At 52.7% G+C, this 13249-nt stretch overlaps 1 protein-coding gene across 1 annotated transcript in view; it reads left to right on the forward strand.

Annotated features, from left to right (window-relative positions):
• The window catches only part of phldb2b (pleckstrin homology-like domain, family B, member 2b), a 32718-nt gene that overhangs the window by 16394 nt on the left and 3075 nt on the right, over window positions 1–13249 (forward strand). The window contains exons 7-20 of the mRNA XM_077013523.1: window positions 2305–2535; window positions 3802–3939; window positions 4899–5036; window positions 5765–5893; window positions 6581–6736; window positions 6933–7043; window positions 7174–7263; window positions 7536–7673; window positions 8017–8193; window positions 8397–8588; window positions 8749–8886; window positions 8990–9089; window positions 11089–11287; window positions 13029–13119. Coding sequence (XP_076869638.1) covers window positions 2305–2535; window positions 3802–3939; window positions 4899–5036; window positions 5765–5893; window positions 6581–6736; window positions 6933–7043; window positions 7174–7263; window positions 7536–7673; window positions 8017–8193; window positions 8397–8588; window positions 8749–8886; window positions 8990–9089; window positions 11089–11287; window positions 13029–13119 — 2028 coding nt within the window. The remainder of the gene's footprint in view (window positions 1–2304; window positions 2536–3801; window positions 3940–4898; window positions 5037–5764; window positions 5894–6580; window positions 6737–6932; window positions 7044–7173; window positions 7264–7535; window positions 7674–8016; window positions 8194–8396; window positions 8589–8748; window positions 8887–8989; window positions 9090–11088; window positions 11288–13028; window positions 13120–13249) is intronic.

Genomic DNA, 13249 nt, shown 5'->3' on the forward strand with positions numbered 1-13249 from the left:
GGCTTCAGCTGACTCTTCGTTGTCTCAGCTCCAGTTCGTTGGCTGCGTGGTGCATGAAGGAGAGAGACGGGTGGAGGAAGGTGGAGGTGGAGATGGAGCAGGCCTTCTGTATGCGGCGAGCTGCCTGGAGGAGATTTGCCCTACTGGTTGTGCCCTCCATGACACCAGCACCAGCTGTTACCCCGGGGCCCCGACCCTCGGGCACGCAAGAAAGCGGAAGGATTAAATCACTGTTGCTATTTCTGCACCTTCTTGGGTGCCCGGTGCCAGCTCTGCTTACAACCGGTGAGAGTCCGGTGTCTCTCAGCATCCGCTTGCTTACAGCCAGAGCAGCTAAGAGCTCCTTAGCCAGAGATCTCCTTCCTGCTCACCGCCCCTAGATGGTCACGCTTGTCGGCAGGACCATGCTGGATCGGGTTTGGTCCCGTTAGCTGCTCGTTCTGGTGCCGTCCTGGCTGCGTTGTACGCTAGCGCCCCTGCGTGTGACCCCTCTGGCGCCCCGCTGGTCTGTCCAGGGGTCGTGAGCATGTGTGTGGGTCTGCCGGTCTCCTGCAGCGTCAGCATGGTGAGTGCACCTCGTCTGCTGAGCTGTGACCAGAGGGGGTTGAAAGTGAGGCGTGCATGCGTGAGCTGATTACGCCATCGGTCTGGAATGCATAGATACAAGACGTTTGGTGGAGGTATTTATGCCTGAGGCTTGAGTGGTTTGTAGTGCTACATCCTATAAAGGGGGGAAAGCGCTTTTTGCAACCAATTCTATTTAAATTCTAGGGAGAGAGCATGTACTGGAGGAGTGTGTGTGTGTGTGTGTGTGTGTGTGTGTGTGTGTGTGTGTGTGTGTGTGTGTGTGTGTGTGTGTGTGTGTGTGTGTGTGTGTGTGTGTGTGTGTGTGTGTGTGTGTGTGTGTGTGTGTGTGTGTGTGTGTGTGTGTGTGTGTGTTTCCACGCCAGACATTTCCCAAGCATGATCACAAATAGAGTTTTGTGCTTACGTGAAAAGAATCAAATGAAATGGTGTTGTTGCTACTGCTATTTAATATAAACGATTATACAATTACTAGAACTGTGGTAAAGCAGAACTCTAAAACACGTCTAGACTGTAAACTGATATTCCTGTAAATCTTATTAAGACAATTCTGTAAAGAATCTTATTGAGAGGCTTGACCGTGTGGTGAATATGTGGTGGATGCCACAGTGTGGTGGCATTACGGTCGCTGCACTTGGAGTTAGTGACCTTTTCAGAGTAGCGATATGAGTATGTAATTGATGAACGGGTCAGCCCTGGTTCTTGGAGCAGTGCCTTTAGCACGTGGACCTGCGGCTGAGCGTTGGTTCCTCTATGAAGGTCTAATTTACGATCATCTGCTTCACTTGTCTTGGCTCGCAGTTCTGACTGACTTGGCTCTCGTGGAGACGGTTGCCTCGAGGTGTTTGTTTCCATAGCGGTGGCTGTTCCGGCCGGCTGGTCCGGCTTAGGGGGCGGTCCATGTTGAGTGGCCACACCCCCCTGTGCCTTCCCTTTGGGCTTTTATGGAAGGTCACGCTCTAGTGTTTTTGTGGTGTTGCTCGGATCACAAGGGAAGCTGCTGTCTGTTGGATTAAGTATGGATTAGTATGGAATGTTACTAATGAGGGTGTGTAGATTGCTGGAGTGTGTGTGTGTGTTTGTGTGAGGGTTTGTGCTTTAGCAGTTGTGTGCAAGCTACAGCTGTATCCAGGGTGTGAAATGTGAGTGTTATTTGTCAAGACGCTCTATAATAACTCATTCACAACGCCAGCACATAAGTCATTTCATTTAGCAGACGCTCTTATCCAGAGTGACTTACAAATTGCTTTGCATCTGTTCACAGAATACAGACAGTAGCACAGATGGGTCAGAATTCAAGATCCCCTTGAGCCAGACTAATACTAGACTACAGGAGTCAATGCCATTACATCGTATTTCAATTAAACAGGCTCATTTAAACAGGAATTTAATCACACCAAGAAGCACAAACAACCATAGACAGATCGACATCCAATTTAAGACCGAGGTCAAGTGCCATCTAACCCAAACCCTGTCTGCTGCGTTAGTGGTCGGTTGCTGAAAGGTGTGATCACTGCTATAGGTGTTTATAGGTCGTTTTCTGTAGGTGATTTAAACTTTTTTGACCAGAGAAATTTTGATTACATTTTCTCTAATAAACCCCTTTGAGCTTGTAGAACTTTAGATCTGAATCGGTTCCCTGAAAGTTTGCTGCCTGAGCCATGCAGGTGTGTGTACGTGCGTGATGTGTGTATCTCTGTGGTCTTCCTGCCCCCCCAGGAGCGTCAGCGCCTGGAGACCATCCTGACCCTGTGCTCGGAGCAGGAGCAGAGCGCCACCGCTGTGGCTGACCTGCAGAAGATCAACAAGGAACTGGAGAAGCTGCAGGTGGCCGAAGACGAGCCCCTTGTGTCCGACCCGGCCGCCACCCCCCCCCCACAACGGCTACGGCCCCGGGGCCCGAGAGCAGCGGGCGGGCCAGGATCAGCAGGTACATCCGCACTGCGGACCGTGAGATGTCACGGTGGAGTCACTGACCCCCCTCAGCTGGTACAGAGCAGCATGGTGTGTGTCAGACACGTGTGTGTGTGTGTGTGTGTGTGTGTGTGTGTGTGTGTGTGTGTGTGTCAGACATGTGCCTCAACACTGTGACCCTCCACACTTCCACACGTCATCCTACTCCGTTAGGAATACACCGGATATTCCATGTAGTAGTATGTATCTCCATTAGGTGTGGATGTGTGTATTTTAAGAATATATTGGCCTGACATTTTCCGGTTGTCAGTCTGCAGTAATGACATTGGTCTGATGACCTCACATTGATCTAAGGTTCAGTGGTTTTCTGCCCTTTTAGTGACTTCCTCTGTGTGTAATCTCATTGGTTTAATTGCATATTTAGTAAAGGCTCCTCCTCCCTCTAGCTGATGTGTTTGATGTTTGGAGAAGTTCCAGGGCTGCTCTCCGCCCTCCTCCGGCATGCCTGCGCACACACACACACACACACACACCACATAGCTGGCAGAAGAATGTGTGTGTTGTGAGGGGATGTTTCTCTTGCGTAGTTAGAGGTCTGTAGGGGGGTTTTCTCTTTAATAAAAGCAATCAAACAACAATACAATCTAAATCACACTTAATGTATGGTACAAGCTGCTGAGAATATTTTTTATGCAGTTTTATCCTTCCTTCTTTCATTCATCTCTCTCTCTCTCTCTCTCTCTCTCTCTCTCTCTCTCTCTCTCCTCCCCTTCCTTAGCAGGTCTGGGATTTGCTCCACTCATTCTTTAGCATAAACTGTGTTGAACAGAGATAAACAGGACTGTCCAAATATAGAGAGGAGATGTGTGGTGTTTATGTTAGCAGCACACCGAGATTAGGCACGCCGTCCACATACACACCAACCAGCACGGGCGACTATCGTGTGCCCTCTGACCTGTGCACTTTAGTCTTGCTGACACACAAAAGCATATGGACACAAGCGCACACACACACACACACACACACATAGAGTGCTTTTGGACGCTTTTTTGTGAGTCTATGCAAATTGTGGTTAACATCCTACTTTTTTAAATGCTGAAATGTATTTAGAATTAGATCTAAAAATATTCCAATGGTAGATAAATGGTTGTTTTATTAGTGCACAAAGGGAACAATACACTCAAGCCCCCAACAAAGAGAGTTAAACCTCACGTCTGTAGTCTGGCGTTATTGTGCTCTAATTCACTGGTCCATCACTGGAGAACCGTCGGGTGGATTTTGATGATACAGTGTCGTCCACAGGCACCTGAGGAGGCGAGGCAGCTGACTCAGGAAGTGACACGTCTGGAGGAGGAGAGGATCCAGGTGCTCAATAATGTAGACGAGCTAGAGCAGAAGATCAAGGACCTGGACAACCAGATGGAGGAGTCCATCAGAGAGGTGGAGCACTCCGAACGCATCGGGCAGGGAGGGAGGGGGAGGGAGGGAGGGAGAGAGGGAGAGATGGAGGGAGAGAGACTCCACCACAGCTTTCATGTCTGTTACCTTTCGTTAACATCAGCGGGATTATGTCCTGCGTGGACGGTGAGAGTTCCTGTTCCAGTGGGGCTGTGGTCAGGGAGAGCCGGCCCCCCCGGAGAGCAGCGTCTCCGTCAGCATTGACGGCCTGCTCGCTGGGTGGGCCAGCTCTGCCCAGCCAAGGGGAACATGAATAAGTGTATTAAACACGGTGTCCTTCAGTTAAACTGCCGTAGATCACAGTTCAGGCACCTAGCTGGAGAGAAAGGATGTGAACATGTGTGTGTGTGTGTGTGTGTGTGTGTGTGTTTGTGTGTGTGTTTAAGAGCGAGAGTGACGAGACAGGCGGCGACAGGAAGAAGGTGCCCCCCCCCCCCCCACCAGCGTTTTCCGACACCCCCCCCCCCCCACCAGCGTTTTCCGACCACCCCCCCCCCCCCCTTCCCTCTTAAGAATGCGTCCCAACAGCCTGGCCACGAACCAGCAGCTTCTCATGGCTGGCCGTCCAGTGGGAATTTATATCACCCTTCCCCAGAGTTTTGATTTCTCTGCTACATGCTAGTTTAATAGGGTATTAGTATTATAGCTACTTTACGAAATTAGACTGTGGGGGAATTAGCGGGCGTTTTACATCTGTGTGAAAATGAGCTCTGAGTCAATGAGCCAGGGACACTAATGGCCTCGTTGGCTTTATTGGTTATTGGTAATGACCTCATTGGCTTCTTTTAAGAGCGATTAGCACACCAGTCAGAAACAGTGCCAGAAATACACTAGCATGGGTCAACTGAGGTAAAAGAGTGTGTGTGTGTGTGTGTGTGTGTGTGTGTGTGTGTGTGTGTGTGTGTGTGTGTGTGTGTGTGTGTGTGTGTGTGTGTGTGTAGATGGAGGTGGAGCGTGCCCTGTTGGAGGGTGAGCAGGACTCGGAGATGGCTCAACTACAGCATGAGAGGCAGACATTGGAGCAACTCAAAGACAAGATGGCTGACATTGAGAAGAAGGTTCAGGCAGAGAAATCAGAGGTATTAAACCAAACACGTGCAGTTTCTTGCAAACACGTATACAGACACATCTTGGGAAGTCAGCTGGTCTCACTACCAGGTGACGACCTCCTCCACTCGATTAGCACCACATCAGGTCCCTGTGTGCTCTCCGAGATGGTGGGGCCCTTTGGCCGGGTGACCTGTGAAGCTTCTAGTCTGGATGGTCAAGTTCCGGAATCTTCCGGTTACACTGGCAGCTGTTTGGGTTCTCGAGTGGCCATTGCATTGCTAGCAAGAAAGTGTTGACGGAGTGACATGGAGTGGCAGACAGAATGGTGGGTGTTGGGGGTGGGTCTGCTGACGGAGGTCTGCTGACGGAGGTCTTCTGGACTCGGACAACCACTACAAAACCATGCCTGTACTACCAAGCCTGAAGTGTCTATAAGAGCAAAACTATTCCTGCTGTTTCCTCTAAACACCCACAGCGTGTCTTCAACCTCCATGTAATCAGCCCCATCCATCACCTTCATGCCCAACTGATCCATACTGTGGTAACTAACCCGGGCTGCTCGACCCCCACCTGCACTAATGCCTCTACCCCCCCTCTCTCTGCCTCTCTCTCTCTCTCTCTCTCTCTCTCTCTCTCTACCCCCCCTCTCTCTGCCTCTCTCTCTCTCTCTCTCTCTCTGCCCCCCCTCTCTCTGCCCCCCCCCCTCTCTCTCTCTTTCTCCCTCTCTCCCTCCCTCTGCCGTGTGTGTGATGTGAAGGACCATGCCCGGTTGGACTCTGAGCGGGTAAGGCTCGAGCGGCTGGCCGAGCAGCTGATTGAGCAGCGGGTTCAGTTGGACACGTGCCCCGAGGCCCTGAAAGAGCAGCTTCTCCAACAGCTCTCCAGGGTCAGTACCCTTCCTCATCCTCCTCCTCATCCTCCCACCTTTCCTTCTAATCCCTGCTGTATTTACCTCTCTCTCTCTCTCATCTTGACATGCTTGCTTGCTCACTCGCTCCGCGTAATGACGTCAGCGCCGGTCCTCTGTGCTCCAGACGTGATGTCTGTGGTGCGTGTGGACACCCACACACTGCATGTGAGGCTCTTACGCAGATGAGGGAGAGAGCATGGAGGAGTGTGTGTATGTGTGTATGTGTGTATGTGTGTATGTGTGTATGTGTGTATGGGTGTATGGGTGTATGGGTGTATGGGTGTGTGTGTGTGTGTGTGTGTGTGTGTGTGTACATTCCTGTGTATGTGGGCAGGAGTCAGTGATGACTGTTGAATACTGGGGACGGAAGCTGTGATTTATGCTGTGTTGAGCACTGTGATTAATGCTGTGTTGAACACTGTGATATGTGTGCATTGACATGATTCCTTCAAAGGTCAGGGGTGAATGGGGAAGGCTGCCGCCCTTGGTGGCGGGGTGATCGGGGGTGATGGGGGTGATCGGGGGTGATCCGGGTGGCTGAGCTCTGGGCACTCGTAGGTCTTGGGGACCAGACCACCAAAGTTCAGCATGTTACAGCTCTGCTTGGCAAACCTGGCCTGTTAAAGGTGCGTGTGTGTGTGCGCGTGTGTGTGCGTGTAACAGGACACTGAGGCCCTGGAGGTGGAGTCCAAGCGCTTTGAGGATCTTGAGTTCCAGCAGCTGGAGAGAGAGAGTCACCAGGATGAGGAGAAAGAGACACAAACTCAGCAAATCCTCCGAGAGATGACGGAGTACCAGCGCAGCTCCATCAATCGCAAGGTGGGGCACACGTGTGTGTGTGTGTGTGTGTGTGTGTGTGTGTGTGTGTGTGTGTGTGTGTGTGTGTGTGTGTGTGTGTGTGTGTGTGTGTGTGTGTGTGTGTGTGTGTGTGTGTGTCTGTATGGGTGTGTGTGGGTGTGCACCGTTTTGTGTGTATTTTAATTTTGCTGTTGTTAAAACACTCAATCCCCCTCAGGAGAAGCTTCTAGCCCTGAAGAACCAGTCTGCACAGATAATCCAGCAGGCCCAGAAGGAGAAGGAGAACTTCATGAAGGAAAAGAAGAACCTCGTCACCATGCTCCAGAGAGTGAGTGCTCAGCCCTGATTGGCTCTCATCCCAACCACCCGGTCCCGCCCACCCACTTCCTGCAGCCTTGGCACTGATTGATCTGCCACACCTCTCTCTCTCTCTCTCTCTCTCTCTCTCTCTCTCAAAGGAAAAGGAGAATCTCACGAATCTGGAGAAGAAGTATGCTGAGCTCACAGGGGGGCGGGGCTTCCCTGTCAATCATCTCAGCATGAAGGAGGTAGGTTTGAAACACCACCTGCCGATCCCTGTGGATTAAGAGTTCTGCCCTTCTGGTGGAACAGTGTGGTGTCGGTCTGGTACTCGTCTTTGTGTGCCACACCTCCCACACCGGCGCACACTGTGCACCGCAGCAGTGTGGACGCCAGCCAATCAGGGCAAGCGGGAGACTTCCTCTCCGATCTCTCCCTCACCCTCGCACGCCCGCAGATAGCGTGACACGCCGTGGAAAACGCAGTACGGAAACGGGGGGTCTCTCTCCCTTTGTTCCAGGATGGCTCCTCATTGGCTGACGTGTGTCGCCAGCCGCGTGGCAGCCGTAGCCCCGCCCACGCGTGCCTTTCTCTGCTCCCCGCCGACCTGCTGGCCTTTACCTCTCTCTTCTCCTCCCTGTCCGTCAAGAACGTGGAGGTATCGCTCTGTGAATGGCCATCCACTGCGTGGGCCTGCATGTGGCTAAATTAATTTCCTCACCTCCTAACCATTGTCACTTTTCTGAGATCCTGAGATGTGGGCAGACCAAAAAACCTCTGCTTTGAGCATTAACCCTCTTTGGCAGGTGATTAAAATCTTCTAACTGAGTGATGAATCTGGCTGCTGTTGGGTTTTTTTTTTTTTTTCTTTGCTATTTCATAAGACTGTTACGAATGCTTGCCTTCTGTGAGAAAGTCTGAACTTATTCCAGTGTTTCTGCTCTTTTAGCTCTGCTCACCTTGCTCCCCCTCTCCTGTTCTTCAAATGGTCTCTTCCACAGGGCTATGTCACAGTCAAAGAAATCAATGATCTCTATACCCAGCTGGGGCTCGATCCCGCCCCAGATCCACTGCACATCGCTGTGCAGTGCCACGGTGCCCCGGCCTCTGGGTCTGACCCCTGGCCCAACCCTGCACCTTATCCAGAAGACACCATCTCCCCACCCAAACAGGACGAGGTGTGTGAATGGGATTGTGGGTGAAGATTGGTGGGGAGTTTCCATGAGTGGGTCCAATCTCTCCTTTAGGTTATTTCTTACCCTGTGACTCTGTACACACGTGTGCTGGTGTTCATGTTCAGCCATTAAAATATGCATGTTCAGTTAATACTGGTTGAAATTTCATGTCTCTGCTGTCCTCCTTCCTTTTGTCTTCTGCGAAGCTTTGTGTCTCTTCCTGTTCGCCGCTCTGGTCTTCCTGTCCTTCTGCTTGTGCTGTCCTCTCCTGTCCTGCTCCCTGTCCCCCCTCCGTGCACTGGCTGGAGGACGTGGTGACCTCCCTCGACCCCTGTCCTCCCCCCACAAACCCCCCACCACCTCCTCTCCCTGTCAAAAAACACCCACGCCACAGGCAGGTAAACCAACATGGCCTTTTGGGGGGGGGGGGGGGGGGTGTGTGTGTGTGTGTGTGTGTGTGTGTGTGTGTGTGTGTGTGTGTGTGTGTGTGTGTGTGTGTGTGTGTGTGAGGTTAGGTGGGTGGAACCTGACATGTAGAGTGTGTGTGTTTCTCTTCAGCATTTTCGAAGTCTGGAGGAAAGGAAGAGGCTAGTTAAAGAGGGTCACCTGTGTGACACACTACCTCGTAAAAAGACCCAGCCCTCCACCAGCCCTCAGTTCAGCTGTGCCACCCTGGGCCGCAACACCCCTTCTAAAGTGAGAGCACACACAGCCACGCCCCCCACACACACCGCCATGCCCACACACTCACCCTCACTTAAGGTTAGGCAGACTCTTACTGTGCTCTCTCTGTGTTCAGCCTCACCCTCCTCTAGCCCAGAGCACCAGCTGTGGCAGCGTGCTCAACCGTCTTCTCACTGTGTCCCCTAAAGAGTCTGAGAAGCGTCGCCTACACAAAGGTGAGGATCTCGCACACTTTCACATTTCTTACACCATGATTTCACCTAACCTTTCTCTTCTGCACCATTTCATGGTTGGACGTAGTTAGATATTAAATCTATCCATCCTGCAGGCAACAAAGATATTCATCTTAGTGCCTCATGGTGCTGTCACTGACACTTTTCTACTGCTGTGATCTCTGGCACTGTGAAATTGGCCTGTTTGTCTAATCACACCATTTCTCTGACCCCTGATGAACAATCTATATAATTATCACAATATTGGCTCACAATACCGATACAACAGAAGTCTTCAGTTGGCAAGTGAGCCCTTTTGTAAATCGCTGTTTGTATTGCACTGTGGGGTGAGGATCCTGACCAGATCACACCCAGATTATCACACCCAAAATCGCATCGTTTGTCCTTTTCTAACACGCACACTTGAGCCTCTCGAAGGGCATGATAATCAGGTGCTGTGTTGTTCAGGTGTGCTGGTTGAAGGTAAGCACTGTAACACACAGTTGAGGCGTATTCCGCACCCATGAACCACCACCGCTGCTTCTGACTGCCCCCTGCTGGCCCTCCTGCATAGTTTCAGCTGCAGTGCTGCAGTAAGTGTGAGTGATTGCGAGAGATTAGATGTTGGCGGATGTATTGAGACGTCTGTGATGTTGGCGGACGTATTGAGACGTCTGTGATGTTGGCGGACGTACTGAGACGTCTGTGATGTTGGCGGACGTACTGAGACGTCTGTGATGTTGGCGGACGTACTGAGACGTCTGTGATGTTGGCGGACGTACTGAGACGTCTGTGATGTTGGCGGACGTACTGAGACGTCTGTGATGTTGGCGGACGTACTGAGACGCCTGTGATGTTGGCGGACGTACTGAGACGCCTGTGATGTTGGCGGACGTACTGAGACGTCTGTGTCCTCTCTTGCAGCGTAACATACTCAGGTACACGTTCAAGTGGTCAGAAATTCAATACCCAACAATCAATATCAATCTCAGTGAGCCTACAGGCAATAAAGCCGTTATAAACACCATTCAGTGGTCTCTGCAGTAATGAAGACACCATCATGCATGTTGGACTGTTGTCCAGTGAGGGACGGGTTAAATCAGGGCGGGCACTGGGTTGTTTATTTGTCTGGAGAGATAGTGGAAGAATGCTGGTAAGATGAGAGGCAGGAAATGCCTGTGTGCTGTTAAAGACAATCATATTGTACTCCACTGGGTTCTGGATGGTACCAAGTGGGTCCTGCCTCCCCAACCACCAAATATAAATTGTGGCCCTTGCTGTATTATACTGATAGATCTCTTCTTGGAGACACACCTCACCTGTCCCCAGGTGCACTGACGTCCCACTCACTGAGAATGCGCTCTTGCTGCGTGTTGTGGTGGAGGTGTTTGTTCATTTGCCGTTCCCCGGGGTCGGGTCATCAGTGGGGCGGGGCTCCCCCCCCCCCCGATGCCTATCAGTGATTCCTGCTCTCCCATCCGCTGGCATGAGGAGGGGCACCACAGTCATCCTCACTTACGTGCAGTCTTCAGACGGAGCTCACTCACTCACCCTTCTGCCCGTGGACCTCGTCTTCGGTATTCTGGAACGAGCCCGAAAACGTGTTTGGGATCTTTTAGTCCTCAAAGGCCAGCCCGGGGTGTTCTCTCCAGCTGGGTGTGTGTGTGTGTGTGTGTGTGTGTGTGTGTGTGTGTGTGTAGCGCTGCACGCTGGCTGGTGTGTGTGAGAAGAGTGAGGCGGCCCGCGCGGTGGGCGTTGGGCTGGCGGGCAGGCATGGAGAGCAGGTCTCTGGGGGGGGTGCTGCTTCGTGCCCAGGTAAACGTCCAGCGTGGGGTGGGGGGGGGCACGTAGCAGAGGCTCTGGCTGTCATCCTCTCTCACTCCATCCTCTCTCACTCCATCCTCTCTCACTCCATCCTCTCTCTGTTCTAGCTTTTCTCTCACATCCTTGCAATGTAATGTCAATGTATTTCTTATGTTTTTGTCTCTGTCTCTCCCCCCAGGACACAGTCAGCAGCTCCTGGGGGACGAGTCCCGCTCCAGGCTGAGGGACCTTGCCTGTCGCACCTCCTCCCAGACCAACGTCTACTTGGACTCACCTGGCTACCGTGACAACGGACACGCCTTCGACACGCTCAGCGTGGACAGCTCAGACAGCATGGAGACCAGTATCTCCGCCTGTTCCCCTGACAACGTCTCCAGGTGGGCCGATTCCCCCCCCCGTTACCCCAGGTGCAGGAGGAGGGGCAGGGAGGGGTAGCAGAGATCCCAGAGTGCAGTGGGGCAGGAAACGTTACGGGCAGACTGCATTGCGGCGCAGATTACAATCAAAGTTAAAGGAGGACGGCTTAAAAAGTAGCGCGGTGTATGAGATCATCGTGTATGGCGGCTGAGTGGTACTAATGCTGGGTTCGGTTTTGTGTGTGTGTGTGTGTGTGTGTGTGTGTGTGTGTGTGTGTGTGTGTGTGTGTGTGTGTGTGTGTGTGTGTGTGTGTGTGTGTACCCCATTCTGGGGCCTGGTGCTGCTGTAATAGGAATGCTGTGCTTGATTAATGTGAAGCGTGTGCTGGACTGGGTAACGTTGCTTCAGAGGAGAAGGTCTCGTGTGATGGGGGAGTTTGGGGGGGGGCAGCTGTGTCTCGTGTGATGGGGGAATTCGGGGGGGCTGTGTGAGTTTGGGGGCTCAGATTACAGCAGGAACAGTTAGAGGAAGCAGACGGAGGGGCTTTTTTTCCCCTGGTTTGAATGTAATGGGCAGCAGAGCGCGGGACGTGGGTGATGCAGGGCAGCGTGGAGCGACTCTCTCTGATGCAGGGCAGCGTGGATCGCTCCAGCAGGCTCTCTCTGAGCTGCCAGGGCTGGTGGGCGGACGCAGACACAGTTCCTCTTCAGCAGCGGCGGTAAGAAACGCGCCAGGAGGCGAAAGAGAGACGGAGACAGAGAGAGGGAGCAGCCTTGGACCCCCAAGGTGGAGGGGTGAGATCAGCACGGAGGGATAGAGGGAAGGAGAGAGGGATGGAGCTTTATGTTGGTCTGCCCTGTTTTTGCACAGCTGCTGTAGCCACAGCGTGTATGGCGAGCAGGCTGTGATGGGTTTCTCCTGGTGCTTAGCCGGTGGTGCGTATGCATGTGTGTGTGTGTGTGTGTGTGTGTGTGTGTGTGTGTGTGTGTGTGTGTGTGTGTGTGTGTGAGGGACTCGCAGGTAGTGAAGCCATAATTACACTCAGCTGTGCACTCAAGTAATTAGGGCTGTGTTCACAGCACACTAAGCGCGGAGCAGTTATTAACACGGGGCAGCGGGTGGAGCTGACGGTAGAGTGACCCCCCGGTTCCTGGGCTCACGGGGTCAGACCCCCCCGGGTTCTGTTTGAGGTTGCAGCCTGGTTGTAGCAGTTCAAGGGGGTGTGCAGAATTTAGCACTCCATGTGAATCTCAGAAACGTATCATCTGCTGGGGAAGCCACAGTGTTTACTGGCCCCGGCTGTGGTTACTGGAATGGCCTTCGAGGCTGTGAGGGGGAGGGGTGTGGAGGTTGTGGGCGGAGCTGAGGTTTTGGGAGGGGAGGGGGGGGGGGGGCTGTGCTTCAATGTGTTCCGTGTGTTGATTTTTGAAGTGGAAGCTGTAGAGGTTCTGGAACTGGGGCCAGTGAGCCCAACGCATTCCAGCACCGAGCGGCTTTATTGGTTCCTGCTGGGCTCTGCATCGGGAGCGCATGCATGTGCGGATACGTGTGTGCGCATGTGCGTGTTTGTGCTCCTTGTCGGGCGTGCGTACGCGTTTGTTTAAGCGTGCCTAAACTGAAAACGTTCCTCGGAAACACTGCAACTCGTGTTCCGTGTTACTTTCCTGCATCTTCCATTGCTGAGTGGAAGGACCGAACACACACACACAGAACAGAAAGTAACGTCTCTCCTCATTGACACCCCCCCCCCCCCCCAAACAGTGCCAGCACCTCTAACGTGGCCAAGATCGAGGAGATGGAGAGACTCCTTCGTGAAGCCCAGGTGGAGAAGCACCGTCTCCTGGAGCACAGGGTAACCCCCCCACCCCCCCCCCCCACACACACACGCCGACCACGCGCCACTCCTGCTGGGGAACTCTAAACCACGCAGTAAAACCAGCCCTACTTTATAACGGGCTTCACGGCTCTTTTACCGCAAGCTT

This window comes from Brachyhypopomus gauderio, chromosome 7 (genome assembly GCF_052324685.1).
Source record: "Brachyhypopomus gauderio isolate BG-103 chromosome 7, BGAUD_0.2, whole genome shotgun sequence".
Classification (NCBI taxonomy): Eukaryota; Metazoa; Chordata; class Actinopteri; order Gymnotiformes; family Hypopomidae; genus Brachyhypopomus; species Brachyhypopomus gauderio.